Source organism: Callithrix jacchus, chromosome 7 (assembly GCF_049354715.1).
Source record: "Callithrix jacchus isolate 240 chromosome 7, calJac240_pri, whole genome shotgun sequence".
NCBI classification, from domain to species: domain Eukaryota; kingdom Metazoa; phylum Chordata; class Mammalia; order Primates; family Cebidae; genus Callithrix; species Callithrix jacchus.
Genome location: NC_133508.1, coordinates 108,668,555 through 108,688,105, shown reverse-complemented (window position 1 = coordinate 108,688,105; position 19,551 = coordinate 108,668,555). Strand labels below are relative to the sequence as shown.

Sequence of the window (19,551 nt, the reverse complement as noted above, 5' to 3'; positions counted from 1 at the left end):
AGAATTAATATTTTTGTGAGACCAGAGAAACATTGGTTTAACCAAGTGTAGATTAAAAGTGAAGTGAAATAAGCTTGTTCCATGCAAAGCATCTCAAGTTAAACAGAAAGCTCTGTGGGAACAGGGACCGTTTCTGTTTTGCTCATTGCCTCAGAGTGCCTGGCACATATCACACACTGAATCTGTTAGAGGAATAAGTGAATGAGGAATGTTTAGATCATCCTGGTGGGAGTGTTTATGCTTTATTAAGTGCTGTACTGGGTGGTTTACACATAACAACACATTTAATTTTCACAGTAACTTTTGAGATACTACCAATCCACATTTGCAGATGAAGATACTGAACTCAGCAAAGTTAAGAAACTTGCCCAGGTTAGTCCAGTTAGAAAGAGGTGGAATTGGAACTTGAACCAATATCACCTGGCTCTACAGTCTATATGTGATATACAATGTCATATTTGAAGACTAGAATGTCTCAGCTTTACTAATACATAGAAAGAATGACAAACAGCCCTTTCTGTTGTTTGTTTTAAATTCTGATCTGCAAACTATACCAAAGCAGTCTCACAGACTCCATTTTATTTTCTTTCTCTTTTTTTTTAATAAAATGGTAAATATGATATCATCTAATACATTGTTCAAGGGCTGAGTATTCTGTATTTGTTTTGAATCTTTAACTTTTGTTTCCTTTGTCCTCTTCCTTTCTTTCTCATTCTCAATATAAACTTTTCTTCTCTTTTCTTCAGTCTTCTTCTCAAAAAAAATTAAGCAGGTAGTAAGAAAGAAATAGAACAATTTCCCCCATTATCCACTTTGCCTTAAGGGTGAGAAATCATAGGAACAACTACTAGGATAGTTTATCAAAATGGTCTTGAATTAGACACATGCATATTTAGGAATATTATTCCATATCCAATCCAATAAACATCAATTGAACACGATTGATATAAGATACAGATGCACATATAAGGAGGAATGTTCCATAACCTCAAGATGTTTAATAGTTATATATGACATATATATTGCTAATTATAAGTTAAAAAGAAAGAACACATTTCTGAAGTCAGGTATAAGCAGAAGACTAATAATTTTTCTTAGATTGCGGATGGCCTTATGAAAAAAAACTTTTCTTTTTAAATGTTTAAGGATCAGTAGGCTTAAGGAGGTAGCATGTGCAAAGGACATGGGGTAACGAAACACTCTTTGTGTTCAGAAAAATGGCTTGTACGACTAGAGTGAAGAGCCACTGTGAGTCTGGATAAGTTGACTAGAACCACTGGCCGAGGACCCTGAATGCTGGGCTGTAAAGTTTTTGGCTTCACGAAATAAACAGTGGAGAATAGTTGAAGATTTTGAGCTAGCATAAGCTTTACTCTTTTTTTTTTTTTTTTTTTTTTTGAGGCAGAGTCTCACTCTGTCACCCAGGATGGAGTGCAGTGGCGCAATCTCGGCTCACTGCAAACTCTGCCTCCAGGATTCAAGTGATTCTCATGCCTCAGATTCCCAAGTAGCTGGGATTACAAGTGTGCACCACCAGTTAGCACACCTGATTAATTTTTTTGTCTTTTTAGTAGAAACGTGGTTTTGCCTAGTTCTACTTGAACTAGGAGTTCAAGCTGTTCTCGAACTCCTAGTTTCAGGTGATCCGCCCACCTTGGCCTCCCAAATTGCTGGGATTACAGGCAAGAGGCACCGTGCCTGGCCAACACAGGCTTTACTCTTCTTTCCTTGTCTACTGACTAGCCAAGTGATCCTTTGGAAATAATCAAACTCTCTATAGCTTCTCATGTCACTCAGAATGAAACTAAAGCTCTCACCATAGCCCCGCTACATTTCTGATCACATGACCTATCCTGCCTAATTTTACTTAGGGTAAATAGAAGCATGACATTGATAGGCAAGTAAAAGCTTAGCAGAGATGCTTCAACAGGTCTGGCCACCCCGGAGGCTCAACTAGATGTCTCCTAAGGAATTCAGGCTTCTAGTTTGGACCTATGGGTTCACCTATGCTGACTGTTTTGTGACAAGAGTATGATGTTATCAAGTTCAGTACATATTGTCTTCCTATATTATCCTGCTAATGATCTGTCTTCTTGCTCAAAATCCTTAAGGGAAGTAGCCTGACCTGTACAGGTCAAGCTATAATGAGCCTGAAACTAAAAGGAGAAGAAAGATTCAGCAAAATATGAGGGGGGAAGACAATATTCTCTGAAAAAATAAGTCAAGCTATTTCGTCTCCTTATAGTTTGTGGTAACAGTGGGTGAAATGGATGTGATGCACAAATGTTTACTGAACACCTATTAAGTACCAAACTGTGTGTTCAGTATCAGAGATAAAATATATATATTTTATTTATATATATTTATCTAGCTACTTGGGAGGCTGAGGCTGGAAAATCGCTTGCACCTGGGAGGCGGAGGTCGTAGTGAGCTGAGATTGCGCCACTGCACTCCAGCCTGGGTGACAAAGCAAGACTCTGTCTCAAAAAAAAAAAAAAAAAAGAGAGAGAGAGAGAGAGATGTGCACTAAAATATGTATATCATTGCATTTTGCAAAAAATAATTGTATTTGTAACTGTTGCCTGGATTACTTATCTGCCATGAACCCCTAGGGAGTCCTCCCAGGTTTGTATGTTATCCTTAAAGCTCCACATATCCTAATGTTCTAGGTTTACCTATTTATTCATATCCTATTTATTTATTTATTCATATCCTATTTATTTATTAAGAGACGTTTGGGTTTTATTCATCTTTGCCTATGTGAGGCTTAATTCAACCTGATGAACATAATAGATATTCAGTATATAGTTAAGGAATATGCCTGATGACATATAACTTGACATTAGGTATCTGACCTCACATTATGGTGACTAACTTTGCTCTTTGTGTTTTGGCCTACTGATTATTCACAATTACTCCACAGTCTATTTTCTGTAACAATTGCAAGCTAACAATGCATCAGCCAGTTTCTAGTTTATTTAAGGACTAATATAATTATTATATTCACAAACAACAAAAAAGTATATAAATTTGTGGCATCAGTGAAAAAATATATGCCATTTTAATTGTAAAGTAATAAAGTTAAAAGATACTGTTGGTAATATCTTTGTTATGTTTAAGACAATAGGAGGCTGAGTGGAAAAAGATACAGCTACACTGGGGAAGGCAGATGACAAGAAGCAGTATATATGGAAATATAGAATTAAGTCATAAAAGAATCATACCTATCTTATTAATTGCTACATTCCCAGCACTTAGAAGAGTGCTTGGTACCTAGTTCAATTAAAACTTGCTGAATGAATGAATGGACGTATATTACTATAGTACATTTTCTAGCCTATAATTATGTGGCTTGCTTGAGAAGAGATACCATTTCATGGGATAGAAATACTCATTTTGATTGGGACCATTCATTTGATTGAGTCATTTACTTAGACATTTCTTGAGCATCTACTATATATCACACCTATGTCTGGAAACACAGAGATGAATAAGACATGACCTCGAAGAGTTTAAGTCTGTTGGAAGAAATGAATACGTAACAAATATTTGCAATGCAGTGTGATAGTTGTATAATATATGGTATATATTTCATGGTCTCATGACACAGAAGGGATAATCACCTCCGTTTGTTGAAGAAAGAGTGGGGATCTAGGAAACATGGCCCAAAAATGCATTTTTAAAGATAGATAAGGAGTTTTTAGGGGTCTTGAAAGTCTACTCATTTTTTTTTTTCTGAGATGGAGTCTCCCTGTCACCAGGCTGGAGTGCAGTTGTGCAATCTTGGTTTACTGCAGCCTCCGCCTCCGGGGTTCAAGCGATTCCCCTGCCTCAGCCTCCCAAGTAGCTAGGACTACAAGTGTGTGCCACCTTGCCCAGCTAATTTTGTATATTTAGTAGAGATGGGACCTCATCATATTGGCCTGGATGGTCTCATCTTGATCTCTTGACCTCATGATCTGCCCACCTCAGCCTCCCAAAGTACTAGGATTACAGGTATAAGCTGCCGTGCCTGGGCAGTAGTCCACTCATTTAATGTTACTACTTAATTTGTCATGATAACAAAAATAATTTACCTTTGCTTTTTATGCTTAGCTTTTAAATTTTATTTCTTATATATGAAACCCTGTATATTCTTTGTATGTTCTTGGTTTTTTACTATTATACAAGTTTTATTACATGCAACATTCTTGGAAACCAACAACTCTACCATAACTATTATTGAGAAGGTCATATACTAAATAAAGATTTATTTATATTTTTAATATATTTTTCTAGATCTTGAAAAAGGGAAAATAAGGAGTTCCATGGTTTTAAATCAGACTTCTTATATATCAGAAATTGAAAAGCTGTCTGTTCAACAAAAGGCTTACTTTCCTTTTTTTATTTTTTAAAAAAACTCATTTGTAATTACATAGATGTATTAAATAGCTAATTTTGCTCTCTATTTATTAAAACATCATAGTCTCACTGCTCAAATCCCATTCACCTGGAATCAATAATTGCACTGTCAAAGAAACTTCCCACTGCAGGGACCCATGTATCTTTCATCCCCTATAATTTCTTGGAAGTGTAAACAACACAATTTATTCTTCTTGTTACATAGTAATATAGTCATTTGTGAATGTTTCATTAAAACTATCTGCTGGTAATTCAAACTCAGTGTACTAAACCTGCTCCTGGATTTGAGTTAATACATTTAGAAATGGAGTAGTCGATTTCTTTACTACATTATTCAATTTCTACTAGGAAACAGTGCTTGAAATCCAGGTTTCATTAAGAAAAGGTGGTTAAAATATGTTGGCGGGCTTTTTGTTATTATTATTATTATGGTAAGTGAGCATCAGTCTCTAACAAGTCCAAGAACGACTGTGACATTTAATTTCTGGAACACAATATAATTCACATACAAGTAGGAAACTATCCTTTCATAAAACAAAGTGGAACCCATTCAGAACACTCCTACAATATCCCAAACTTGATGAATCTTCAGGTATTCAGTGAAAATTCAACATGACTGTTAGCCAAGTACCATGTGAACTTCTCCATATATAAAACTGTAATCTTTCTCATGTACAAATGTAGTCATACATTCAACTAAAACTCCAAATTCTTCAAAATATCTTTCAGCATATAAACCTAGTCCCCTATTCATTACAGTAGAGGTCATTCTACCTGTCCAGAGGTCTAGTTTCAATTCCCTCCACTTCAGGCCTCAAACTTCATGGTCCAGCAAGACTAAATCTACCATTTATATTCCACACTATACATCTTGCTCTGTCCTTTTCTCATGGCTTTGAATATGTTGTTTCTTCTACGCACATGGTCATCTTTGGTAAAACTGCATTTGAAATCTCACTTGCCCAGGGTAATTTAATGCACAATTTTTCTGTATTAGCAAAGTATGCACATGCAACTCTAATATTCCTAGGATTGTATTATAATTATTTAAAGATCTTTTCTCACCAAAAAAGGGCCTTGGAAGGGACTCTTGTTTTTCTAGCATTTACTACAGTATTTACCTAATAAAATGAAGTGACAAATATATGCATAAATGAATATTGTCTACTAATATAAATATTTACAATACATACAAGAGAAATAATAATGTTAGTGGCTTTTCAGTACTTAGCATGTGTTTAGTTGATGTAATACACTGTAATTCTCACCACAGTCCTGAGAGATGGAATATATTATTTCTGTTATTTTTATTTTGCCCTTGAAAACTGAAGCTCTGAGAAGTTAGCCACATACCTCACACATTGTCATATAGCAGAATCAGATATGAACTTAAGTCTGTCTGACTCCAATGTCAGTGCTTTCCCTAATGCACCCTGCTACCTTTTGATTATTATCAAGATCCTGGAAGACACAAATTAGATTCTGATTTAATCTTTTCCATTTCTTTCCAGCTCCAAGTACAGCCCAGTATGGAATTACCGGGAGCGCTGATGTTCTTTTCTCCTGCTGGTACCTTGTGTTGACACTGTCCTCTTTCACCAGCATATTCTACCTGAAGAATGCCATTCTACAATAAATTTAAAGACCCATAAAAGGCTTTTAAGGATTCTCTGAAAGTGCTGATGGCTGGATCCAATCTGGTACAGTTTGTTAAAAGCAGCGTGGGATATAATCAGCAGTGCTTACATGGGGATGATCGCCTTCTGTAGAATTGCTCATTATGTAAATACTTTAATTCTACTCTTTTTTGATTAGCTACATTACCTTGTGAAGCAGTACACATTGTCCTTTTTTTAAGACGTGAAAGCTCTGAAATTACTTTTAGAGGATATTAATTGTGATTTCATGTTTGTAATCTACAACTTTTCAAAAGCATTCAGTCATGGTCTGCTAGGTTGCAGGCTGTAGTTTACAAAAATGAATATTGCAGTGAATATGTGATTCTTTAAGGCTGCAATACAAGCATTCAGTTCCCTGTTTCAATAAGAGTCAATCCACATTTACAAAGATGCATTTTTTTCTTTTTTGATAAAAAAGCAAATAATATTGCCTTCAGACTTTTTCTTCAAAATATAACACATATCTAGATTTTTCTGCTCGCATGATATTCAGGTTTCAGGAATGAGCCTTGTAATATAACTGGCTGTGCAGCTCGGCTTCTCTTTCCTGTAAGTTCAGCATGGGTGTGCCTTCATCAAATAATATTTTCCTCTTTGTCTCCAACTAATATAAAATGTTTTGCTAAATCTTACAAACTGAAAGCAAAAATAAACCAGAATGATAAAGTTAAACCATATACTATCTCTAAGTAATGAAGGAGCTATTGGACTGTAAAAATCTTTTCCTGAACTGACAGTGGGGTTTGAGAATTTTGTCCCATGCTAACTCAGTTCTTGTGATGAGAAACAATTTAATAACAGTATAGAAAATATACCATATGGTTTCTTTAGTTGTAGCTAAATGTTGGACCCACTGTGGGAAATCATTTCCTTTAAAATGACAGCACAGTCCACTCAAGGGATTGCCTAGCAATACAGCATCTTTTCCTTTCACTATTGCAAGCCCAAAATTTTAAGATGATTTGTCAGAAAGGGCACAAAGTCCTATCAGCTAATATTACATGAGTTGGTAAGTGCTCATCAATAATTTTGTTTTGTGGCCGGTAAGTTAGTATGACAGAGGCAGTGCTCCTGTGGACAGGAGCATTTTGCATATTTTCCACCTGAAAATAACACTCAATTGATAGTCTAGAATGCATGTTATATGTTTTAAAAGTTCCAAAATATGTTATAACAAACATTCTATATTGGTATATAGCAGACCAATCTCTAAAATTAGCTAATTCTTCAATAAAATCTTTCTATATGGCCATTTCAGCTCAAACGAGTAAAACCAAAAGGAGACCATCCTTTATTTTTTCTTACATGATATATGTGAGATGTGATCAAATGAAGACAAGACACCTGTGATAAGATTATCTTAGGATATACTAATTATCAAATTATTGTGAATGTTAATTATTTCTACCATAAAGAATGAAAACTACATTTTGGAAGGAAAATGCTGTTACTGTAGGTAATACATTACAGGAATAGTTTGATGGTTTCACTCTTTACTAAAGAAAGACCATCATTTTGAAAGCCATTTTACAGGTTTGATGAGGTTACCAATTTCACTACATCTAGATTTCTACAAATAGTCCCCTTGTACAAGTCATAACACAAAGATCCTACAATAAAATTAGATATAATAAATTTTGTGGTGCTTATACATATTTGAGATATCTAGTCAGTTGCCCTGGAGGGATGGCTTAAAACCTGTGATTTATTTTATCTTCAAGTAAAACTTAGTCCCAAAATATACCATAAATCAATTTTAATTAGAAAAATGAATCTTAAATGAACGGACATAAGTATACACTCTTTCCATAAAATGGCAATAATAAGGCATAAAGCTATTAAATCTACTAACTGTAATAAATGGCTGACATTATTTTGATATATTAAAAAGAGTTTTTAGAACAAATATGGCACTTAATTTTATTATTTATTTGCTCTTAAAAATATTTTTTGTGGAATTGGAGAATAAACTACAAAATATTATTTTGTATTGCAGCTTTAAAGTGGCACACTCCATAATAATCTACTTCCTAGAAATAGTGGTGCTACCACAAAAGTGTTAACCATCAGTACCATTGTTTGGGAGAAAGAAACAGATCAAGAATGCATATTATTCAGTGACCGCTTTCCTAGAGTTAAAATACCTCCTCTTTGTAAGGTTTGTAGGTAAATTGAGGTTAAACTATGGATGAACCAAATAATTAGTTCAAAGTGTTGTCATGATTCCGAATTTGTGGAGTCTGGTGTTTTTACCATAGAATGTGACAGAAGTACGGTCATAGCTCAGTAGCTATATGTATTTGCCTTTATGTTAGAAGAGACTTTCTTGAGTGACATTTTTAAATAGAGGAGGTATTCACTATGTTTTTCTGTATCACAGCAGCATTCCTAGTCCTTAGGCCCCGGACAGAGTGAAACCATGAGTATTTATGAGTTCAATATTGTCAAATAAGGCTACAGTATTTGCTTTTTTGTGTGAATGTATTGCATATAATGTTCAAGTAGATGATTTTACATTTATGGACATATAAAATGTCTGATTACTCCATTTTATCAGTCCTGACTGTACAAGATTGTTGCAATTTCAGAATAGCAATTTTATAAATTGATTTATCTTTTACTCTATAATAATTTTTGTTAGCTATTCATTTCAGGATTATATTTTCTACAGGTTCCATTTGTGGGACTCCTTTTGTTTTCCCTAATTTTTTTTTTAAAGAAGAAGGAAAGAAAAATAAGTAGCAGCTGAAAAATGAAAATGGAGAGAGAAAAAGAATGAAAAGGAAAGGAAATAAAGACAGAAAAAAGGAAGGATGGAAGGAGTGAAGGAAGGAAGGGAGGAAGGGGAGAAGGAAGAGAAAGGATGAGAGGGAAGGTAGAATCAGAATATTAGGGTAGTTAACTTACACATTTGCATTCTTAGTTTAACTGCAAGTGGTGTAATTATGTTTTACAATGATCTCATTTGAAACGTAAGTCCTATTACACCATTAAATTCCTATTATGCGGCAATTATATCATAAAAAGTACTGCCCAAGTTATAGTAATATGGGTGTTTTTGAGACACCAAAGATTTGAGAGAGAGAATTTTAAACTTAAAGCCACTTTTGGGGGGTTTATAACTTAACTGAAAAATTAATGCTTCATCATAACATTTAAGCTATATCTAGAAAGTAGACTGGAGAACTGAGAAAATTACCCAGATAATTCAGGGCAAATAATATATATATATATACAAATACCCCTATGTTTAAAGTCAGAAAACTCTGAAAAACGGAATTATCAATCATCTATAATGACCAAATTTACTGAAAAATTGTTAATTTATCCATTGTGCTTAGCTTTGTAACACAGCCAAAAGTTACCTATTTAATCTTTTCAATAAAAATTGTTTTTTGAAATCCAGAAATGATTAAAAAAGAGGTCAGGTTTTTAACTATTTATTGAAGTATGTGGATGTACAGTATTTCAATAGATATGAATATGAATAAATGGTATGCCTTAAGATTCTTTGAATATGTATTTACTTTAAAGACTGGAAAAGACTCTTCCTGTCTTTTAGTAAAACATCCATATTTCATAACCTGATGTAAAATATGTTGTACTGTTTCCAATAGGTGAATATAAACTCGGTTTATCAATTAAAATATGTATTTGACTCATTTTAAAACTCTATTAGTTTAAGAGAAAGAAGGAAGAAATTACAATTTGAAGATATTTCTGCTATTCTCTTCATTTCTTGTATTACACTCATCTTTATGCTTACTCTAAGTAGTACAGGGTAAAAAATTTAGATGCTACAGTTTAAAAGGACTCCACACTATATTCTTTCTTGCTGTTGCTGATTCCTAAAAGGTTTGATAAACTAAACTAAAAATAAATTTTCTGCAAATATCTTATTATTAATTGTTTAGAACATTTATCTGATAAAATACAGCAGAGTTAGCAACAGAAATTGGTGATAAAATCCTGATGATCTTACAGGCTAACCAACTGAAAATTCAAATGCTTGTAAGAGTCAGGGAAAGTATAATTTCTTAAGACAGCTGGGTATAAAACGATGGGCACCTGAAGGCATTCAGATACAATTTCCTTAAAAATACCTTGGTTTCCAAGCAAAACATGTTATTTGACTGAGAAACTTTAGTTTGTAAATACCAAACCATCATAAACAAATCAGATCTCACACCAAATGAATTATTTAAGCCCTCTTCTCCATATCTGTTCATCTATGATAATCAACTGAATTAATGAGAACAATGTGATAGATGAAACAACAAACCATTAAAAAATGTATGCTTGGTTTTATAAGCTATTTAAAAATGTAGGTAGCACTGCTATTCTGAGAAAACCATATACACCAAAGCCCTCCCTCCACAAAAAAACTGGAAACATACTAGTAAATGTCTGATTTCCCCACAACTTCATTATTTCTTCCCTTTTTAACATGTCTTATTTATCTTGAATAAATTACATAACAGAAACAGAAGCACCAAGTTTTAGACCTAAAAAGCTAGCACACAAAAATCCAGAATTAGTTTCCCTTTCAACAGAATAGGTCAAAACGTAGCTGCTTCAAAGCCACATCTAGGTATACAAAAAATAATTATTCACTTTAACCTGCCAGTCAGAAATGTAAGAATTTGTTAAGATAATTATCCATGATAATTCACTCAAGTTAGAGGAATTTGATCCAAATACCAGTCAATGTACTCCCTCTGAACTCTCCAAGTACACACCTTTACATTTACAAGCACCATTTTTATAGTAATTCCCAAACTTACTAAAAAATATTTAAGAATTGATATCACTAGTGGAAAGAGAGCAATTTAGCAAACAAATGTTTTCCATTATTCCTAGAAAGAAAGAAAAGAGGAACACATTTCATTCTTCTCCCTAGAAGCTCTACCCACACTCTTCCTAAGCCTAGACCAATCTCTTCCAGGGTCTTCCTTCAGTCTAAGAAACATGCTTCATCTCAGAGACAAATGTGGCAACTATAGTTTTCCCCAAAGGGTCACAACTACCACTACCTTGCATTTTACAATGGAGCACTTTTGCAAGTGTTGCTATTATGGTTTTCTCGACACTTTCAAATATTTAAAGGAGAAAATATTATTATTATCATGTATTGATGATGAAAAGGGGATTCAGAAATTTGAAGTCACTTGCTGGAGATTATACTTCATCTGAGTGGCAGATCTGAGCTAAATATGCAATGAAAGATGTTTGCAATTTGTTTCTAGTCCCATTAGACTACCTAGGAAAAAGAAACCCATATAATTACATTGCTGGCTTCATAAACAACTATTTGTATATTTTTATTTATATATTAATATAAGTATAACCACATTTAAAATATAAATACAGATATTTATGATATCCTTGTATTTTCCAGTACCTGCAGAGAATATGAGATTTAAAGCCTAATTAGATTGTACGTGTCATCTAAATCTTTGGAAATGTGAAACTCACAATACAGTTGCCTTTGGACACACAGCCTTGGGTTGTATTAGAACAGTCACACCAAGTGGAGAATCTTGTCATAATCACATGTATCTTATTTTGTGTAGCATTTTGCAAAAGATGTGTCAAGTTTGGGATAATCTACTAAGACTATTTTTCAGACATCTGCAATCAACAGAATTTTGGGGGAAATGGAGATCAGAATACATACATACTTAAAAAATTCACAATAGAATACTGATTTTAATCTGAGTTATGTAGTTTGAGCCCATTTATATTAAAATACTAACATGAACATCTGTTTGTGCTGGGACAGTAGAACAAGAGGAAGATTCTAATTCTAGAAATTAAATTATATGCAACCTAAGAAATACATTTGTATTTTATTTTCAAAATATGACCATAATACAAATCCTATGGATATCACTGCTTAGTTTGGAAAACATAAAAAGCATTAGTTTCATACACTTATGAAATGAATACATTAATTCATTAATGAAGGACCTGTTAAGATATTACAACCAGATTAAAGGATAATCTAAAGAACATACACACATATAGATCAAAACCTTGAAATTAATGTACTAAAGGAGGCAAAACTGACTTCCAGATTGAGGAGGAGAATTCAACAGAATCTTTATTTCACAGAATTTATTTCCATATCTATAGACCAGAAATATTTTGCCTTAGTGTTATTTATTTACAACTTTAAAAAGAGTTTAAATGTAAATGAAAAATGCAGAGCCTCCACAGAATCAAAATTCAGTAACCTGAAAACGTGTGTTCCAAATAATTCATGGTTTGTCATTTCAGCAAAAATTTTTCTCTGCAATGATGATATGTAAAAACAATTTTTTTTTGAGACAGAGTTTCACTCTGTTACCCAAGATAGGATGGGACTACAGGCGCATCCTCTACACCATGCTAATTTTTGTATTTTTAGTGGAGATTGGGGTTTCACCATGTTGGCCAGGCTAATCTTGAACTCGTGACCTCAAGTGATCTGCCTGCCTTGGCCTCCCAAAGTGCTGGAATTACAGGTGGTAAGCGACTGTGCCCAGCAGAGATGTAAAAATTGTTAAAGCCATTGAATTAAATTAATTGCTAACATTATGAGCTTTGATAATATAATTCCTACTTTAATGACTCAAAAAAAAACCCAAGATGCCTATATATCTAATAATTTATGTTTTAATTACTCCTTTTCTTCGTTATCTCACAAACTATAATCCAATAGTTTGGGACATGTGAAAGAGAAAGTAAACAATCACAAGAATTACCTTGCTTCGAGAATTCACCTTTGTAGAAAAAATAATATATTTGGGCACTTGTTAAAAGAATTAACAGAATAAGTCTTTTTTTGTCACAGGGACATTTAATTTATGGTATAGTAGGAATTTTATATCAAAAACAGTAAGAAAAGTAAAGTAATGGTTGATATAGCAATATGTCATCAACCAAATACTATAATGATAAAAACATTGCAAGAAGCTATAGCCAGAACTGAGTGGTCTGCTTCCACTTAATGCTAATGAGCCCAGTCCTAGCACACATTTGATTTGGTAGAAACTACAGGAGGTAGCATGGTTCATTAGGCTTTCAAAGCTTTAAAATGTTTAAGAGGGTGGTTTTCCTCCTTCATTTCAAGTGGATTGCTAAAAGCATTGGGCTATTCCTTGATGGAACTTTGAATTTGCCAGTTTCTTCATTAATTTTGACCTTTTTATATTCAAAAAAGTTAACTCTATACTAAGCTACAGCAGACTTAGACATCCTACAGTTCCGAATTGTGATTAAACAAGTATCAAAGCACATGGAATTTCTCAAGAAAATTTTGGGTTATCTTAGAAAAAGGACTTATAAAATATTTGTTGAAGACCATAATATGCTAAAAGTTAGGAACAAAATTCTCCTGATTGTTCATATGTAGTAAGATCCACAGAACTCTTACATAGTTTTCTAAGTAGTTTCATAAATGTGGATTGTGGTTGCCCTGAAACTTGACATCTACCTACCAAATACTTGACAAGTGACCTGGCAAAAATGTGTTCAATAGCTCATTTTTGACATTTTCCTTAAGAAATCATTGCCAGAGATTTGAAACTGCTTCAAGCTGTTGTCTTTTTCAAAACAAAACACATATTCACACACAAATACAAAATCGCATTGCTCTCAGTGATCTGGAAAATAAGCTTGCAAGCTGGCCATGTGGTATTCTGAATAATTTTTTTAGAGGAGAAGAAATTACAACAGTGCAACCAACAGTTTCTGTTAAGTTTTATTTGCTAAGACTTTAGCATAAGGAACATTTTGTGATTTAATTAATCAGAAGAAAACACCTGCTTTAAATACTGACATGGAGAAAAGCATATTTTTAAAATATTTGGAATAAAATTAATTTCTCATAATATGTTTTCCTTGTTGATAAGCAACTAATTATGCTTTGGAATGTCTTACTATCTAATAACTTTAAATGTTGACAAGGAGAAAGATGAGGTTTTGCTTTGTTTTTTAATTCTGAATAAGCCATTTTTCCTGGAAACATACATATTTTTAATTTATAGATAAGCTAGTATGTGTGTTCAGAATTCCTGTTCTCTTATTATTCAGTTATCAAAATGTATTAACAAAGCTTTTATGGTTTTATGATAGACAATTAGATATCTTTCATCAGGTAACATAAAAACTTGTATAATGGTATATTAGTCAATTTTCACACTGCTGATAAAGACATACCCAAGACTGGGCAATTTACAAAAGAAACAGGTTTATTGGACTTACAGTTCCACCTGTCTGGGGAAGCCTCACCATGGTGGAAGGTGAAAGGCACATCTCACATGGCAGCAGACAAGAGAAGAGAGCTTGTGCAGATAACTGCCCCCTCCCCTTGTAAAACCATCAGATCTCATGAGACCCATTCACCATCACAAGAATGGCAAGGGAAAGACCTGCCCCCATGATTCTATTACCTCCAACCAAGTCCTTCCCACAGTATGTGGGAATTCAAAATGAGATTTGTGTAGGGACACAACCAAACCATATCATTCCACTTCTGGTCACTCCCAAATCTCTTGTCCTCAAATTTCAAAACCAATCATGCTTTCCAACAGTCCCCTAAAGTCTTAACTCATTTCAGCACTAACTCAAATTCTACAGTCTAAGGTCTCATCCAAGACAAGGCTATCTCTTCCTCCTATAAGCAGCCTGTAAAATCAAAATCAAGTTAGTTACTTTCTAGATGCAATGGGAGTACAGGTATTGGTTAAATAAAGCCATTCCAAATGGAAGAAACTGGCCAAAAGAAAGGGGATACAGGGGAAATCAAATGTTAAAGCTCCAAAAAGATCTCCTTTGACTCCATGTCTCACATCTAGGTAATGCTGATGCAAGAGATGGGCTCCCACAGCCTTGAGTAGCTCCACCTCTGCAGGTGGAGAGGGCTCTTTTTTTTTTTTTATAAACAGTTTATTTACCCTAAACAGCAACACAGACAAAATGCCATATAAACACAAGGAAGTGACGCAGAACAGAGGCGGCTGACCTGGGATCTGAGGCTCGAAGGCAACACAGCCCAGGCCGTAGAGGAGCGGCGGGGGGGCGCATTTCCAGACAGCCAGCCGGGGCAAGGTGGAGCTCTGCACGGTGAGAAGCATGCCTGCGTCCGAGAGCGAGGGCTCGCTCCTGGGGGACTCACCCAAGTATAAAAGTTTATCATTTTACAGCAGTTCAAATACTGACATCAATATTAAAATAAAAGCAAGTTTTACGTAACAATCCAAATACAAAAGACTGAAGGAAGAGACCCTGTATGAAAAACGGGCAACTGAGCGAATCGAGACTGCGTACCCGCAGCGGCAATGGAAGATGGAGCCCGCCCAACCCCCCCCACCCCCCACCCCCCACCCCCGTGACTAGTCACTGTACGGAGAACTTGATAGATTTGCAAAAGTGTAAACAAGTTCCTGCCACACCAATCCCTTCCTTTCTGCTTTCACAGTTTCAGCTGGCATTGAAACTTTTCCAGGTGCATGGTGCAAACTGTTGGTGGATCTATGATTCTGGGGTCTGGAGGACAGTGGCCTTCTTCTTACAGCTCCACTAGGTGGGGCTCCCCTAAGGACTCTGTGTAGAGGCTTGATGCCACATTTCCCTTCTGCACTTCCCTAGCAGAAGCTCTCCATGAGGGCCCCACATCTGAAGCAAACTTCATCCTGGGCATCCAGACATTTCCATACATCCTTTGAAATCTAGGTGGAGGTTTCCAAAGCTCAATTTTTGACTTCTGTGCAGCAGCAGGCTCAACACCACGTGGAGTGGACGCTACGGAGGCTTGGGACTTCCACTGTCTGAAGTAAAAGCCCAAGCTGTACATTGGCTCCTTTTAGTCATAACTGGAACAACTGGGAAGTAGGGCACCAAGTCCCTAGATGGCACACAGCGGAGGGACCCTGGGCCAGGCTCACAAGACCATTTTTTCATCCTAAACTTCCAGGCCTGTGATGGCAGGGGCTGCTGCAAAGGTCTCTTATGTGCCCTGGAGACATTTTCCCCATCATCTTGGTGACATTCAGCTCCTCCTTACTTACGCAATTTCTGTAGCCAGCCTGAATATCTCCTCAGAAAATGGGATTTTCTTTTCTAACACATTGTCAGTCTATATATTTTCTAAACTTTTTTTGAGACAGAGTTTCGCTCTGTCACCCAGGCTGGAGTGCAGTGGCACAATCTCAGCTCACTGCAACCTCTGCCTCCCAGGTTCAAGCAATTCCCTACCTCAGCCTCCTGAGTAGCTGAGATTACAGGCATGTACCACCATGCCTGGCTAATTTTTTTATTTTTAGTAGAGATGGGGGTTCACCATCTTGGCCAGGCTGGTCTTGAACTCCTGACCTTGTAATCCAACCACCTCAGTCTCCCAAAGTGCTGGGATTACAGGCATGAGCCACCAAGCCTGGCAAATTTTCCAAACTTTTATACTCTTATTTCCCTTTTAAAACTGAATATCGGCCAGGCGCAGTGGCTCATGCCTGTAACTCGAGCACTTTGGGAGGCTGAGACAGGCAGATCACCTGAGGCCAGAAATTTGAGACCATCCTGTCCAACGTGGTGAAACCCCATCTGTACTAAAAATATAAAAATTAGCCAGGCATGGTGATGTATACCTGTAATCCCAGCTACTCAGGAATCTGAGGCAGGAGAATAGCTTGAATCCAGTAGGCAGAGGTTGCAGTGAGCTGAGATCTTGCCATTGCACTCCTGTTTGGGCAACAAAGTAAGACTGTCTCAAAAAAACAAAACAAAATAAAAACACTGAATGCCTTTAACAGCACCCAAGTCACCTCTTCAGTGCTCTGCTGCTTAGAAATTTCTTCTACTGGCTGGATGCAGTGGCTCATGCCTGTAATCCTAGCATTTTGGGAGGCCAAGGTGGGCGGATCATGAGGTCAAGAGATCAAGACTATCCTGGCCAACATGGTGAAACCCCATCTCTACTAAAACTACAGAAATTAGCTGGGCATGGTGGCACATGCCCATACTCCCAGCTACTCAGGAGGCTGAGGCAGGAGAATCACTTGAACCTGGGAGGCAGAGGATGCAGTGAGCTGAGATTGTGCCTCTGAACTCCAGCCTAGCAACAGAGTGAGACTCCATATCAAAAAAAAAAAAAAATTTCTTCAACCAAATACCCTAAGTCATCTCTCTCAAGTTCAAAATTCCACAAATCTCTAGGGTGAGGGCAAAATGCCACCCATCTCTTTGCTAAAACTTGTCACCTTTGCTACAGTTCCCAACAAGTTTTTCATTTCCATCTGAGACCACCTCAGCCTGGATTTTATTGTCTACATCATTATCAGCATTTTGGTCAAAGCCATTCATCAAGTCTCTAGGAAGTTACAAACTTTCCCACATTTTTCTGTCTTCTTCCAAGCTGTTCCAACCCCTGCCTGTTACCCAGTTCCAAAGTTGCTTCCACATTTTCAGGTATCTTTTCAGCAGCACCCCAATCCAGGTGCTAATTTACTATGTTAGTCAGTTTTCATACTGCTGATAAAGACATACCTAAGGCTGGGCAATTTGCAAAATAAAGAGGTTTATCAAACTTACGGTTCCATGTGGCTAGGGAGGCCTCCCTATCATGGTGTAAGGTGAAAGGTGAAAGGCATGTCTCATATGACAGCAGAGAAGAGAAGAGAGCTTGTGCAGGAAAATTACCTCTTATAAAACCATTATATCTCATGAAACTTATTCACTATCATGAGAACAGCACTGGGAAGACCTGCCACCATGCTCAATTACCTCCCACCAAGTCCCTCCCACAACATGTAAGAATTCAAAATGAGATTTGGGTGGGGACACAGCCAAACAATACTAAATGGTTTCAATTTTTATGGTGAAGCATATTTTGAGGTTAGTATCATTTCAAGAAGAACCTGTTATTTGTTGATTTGGGAAATTTTAAAAATTACATTTAGTTTACACTGAAAAGTGGTTGACCTTAATGTTTCTCAGATAATCTGAAATGTTAATGTGACATTCATTCATTAATTCATCCATTCACTTATTTGACAATAAAGTGTGATTTAGGTGACCTTTGAAGAACTGTCTAAAAAGAATTACCTGGTAGAGTTAATCTGGATGTTTAAGATACCATGACCAAACTGAAGAAAAAGGCACCCATTTCTCTAATCCTTTCTCTGAGAAACTGTTTTCACCTTTAAACTGAAAGTGAGAATGGAAAAGGAGAATAAAAGAAACAGAGGGGAAAGGAAGAGAAAGAGGGAGGAAAAGGGGAGAAATTAGCGTATATTTTCTCCTAAGAAAGGTTTCTTCTGTATGCGTGGGTGTGTGTGTGCACGTGTGTTTCCTGTTGCCTGGGTCTATCAAAAAAGCAAAGTTTTCTCTGCAGTGGGGATTCAGTTTCCAAGTTTACAATTAGTAAATACATATTACAATTAGTAATATGAATAAAGGCTATTATTCCACAATTTCCAAGTTGTCATTCCTCTTGTTTCTTTAAAACTTTCATTATTGTTCATACAAAATGAAATTTGTCCAATTACATATCATACTATTTTCTCAAGAAAACATGACAATATTCTGTTGCATCACAGAATGCAATGAAAGAGATAAAACTTTCATTTCTCTATGACTTTGATATTAACAATGAATTCTCCTAGTCAATTGTTGAAATTGTTTAACAATAAAATAAAATCTGAATTCGAATAGGTTACCATTTTCTTAATATGCACAGTAAAGATAAAGATTGATATCTTCTGTAATTGTTAGTTACAAGCTTTGGGTGATGTTAAAAAAGAAAAGAAATGAAAAGAAAAAGTCCAAAAAGCCTTGTAAATTTAACACCTTTAACCTGAGCCTCCAGAAAAATTTTGAAATGTTTTCACAAATAGATGAAAATAAAATTTTATTTTAAGGGGTCTTAATTTTTCATAAATCTGTATTATCAATGTATTCTCACATAATATACTCTATCAGTTCTGGACTCAACAGAAAGATTGGCTAAGTTGAAAAAAATAATTTATTGGAAGGTTCTTGGATGGCTCTCAAGAAAGAGACACTTCAGAATGATGGAAAACTCAAATAGTAGGATGGCACCAAGATAGGAAATGCAGCCAATAGGCAAACGTGCAGCTAAAGTTGTGCCACAGAAACAGGTAAGGACACCACCTTGATGCGATTAACACTACTTCATGGTAGACACCTTGTCATAATGATTTTAATCTGAAGGAATTTGAGAAATGGTAGGTACTGGGAAGACTCTCTGTCCTCTCTCTTTTCCCCAGGTCATGAGACCTTCTTCTGAGAGGTACCTTCTCTTTGACCAGAAGAAAAGCACATCCTTATCTCTGAAGACAAAGAAAAGCCAAAGGAAATGGAACAGGCCTTGCTAAGTTTCCCCCAGTTTACTACTGTATTAGACTATTTTTTTATTACTATAAAGAAATATATGAGCATGGGTGATTTGTAAAGGAAAGAGGTGTTATTA

At 35.7% G+C, this 19,551-nt stretch overlaps 1 protein-coding gene across 5 annotated transcripts in view; it reads left to right on the top strand.

Moving 5' to 3' along the window:
• Positions 1 to 9,727, top strand: part of NEGR1 (neuronal growth regulator 1) — a 925,952-nt gene extending 916,225 nt beyond the window's left edge. For all 5 annotated transcript variants that reach the window (XM_002750998.7, XM_054236911.2, XM_078332239.1 and 2 more), the window contains one exon: positions 5,913 to 9,727. In XM_002750998.7, the coding sequence (XP_002751044.1) occupies positions 5,913 to 6,037 (125 nt within the window). In that variant the 3' untranslated portion in view covers positions 6,038 to 9,727. The remainder of the gene's footprint in view (positions 1 to 5,912) is intronic.
• The last annotated feature ends 9,824 nt before the right edge of the window (positions 9,728 to 19,551 follow it).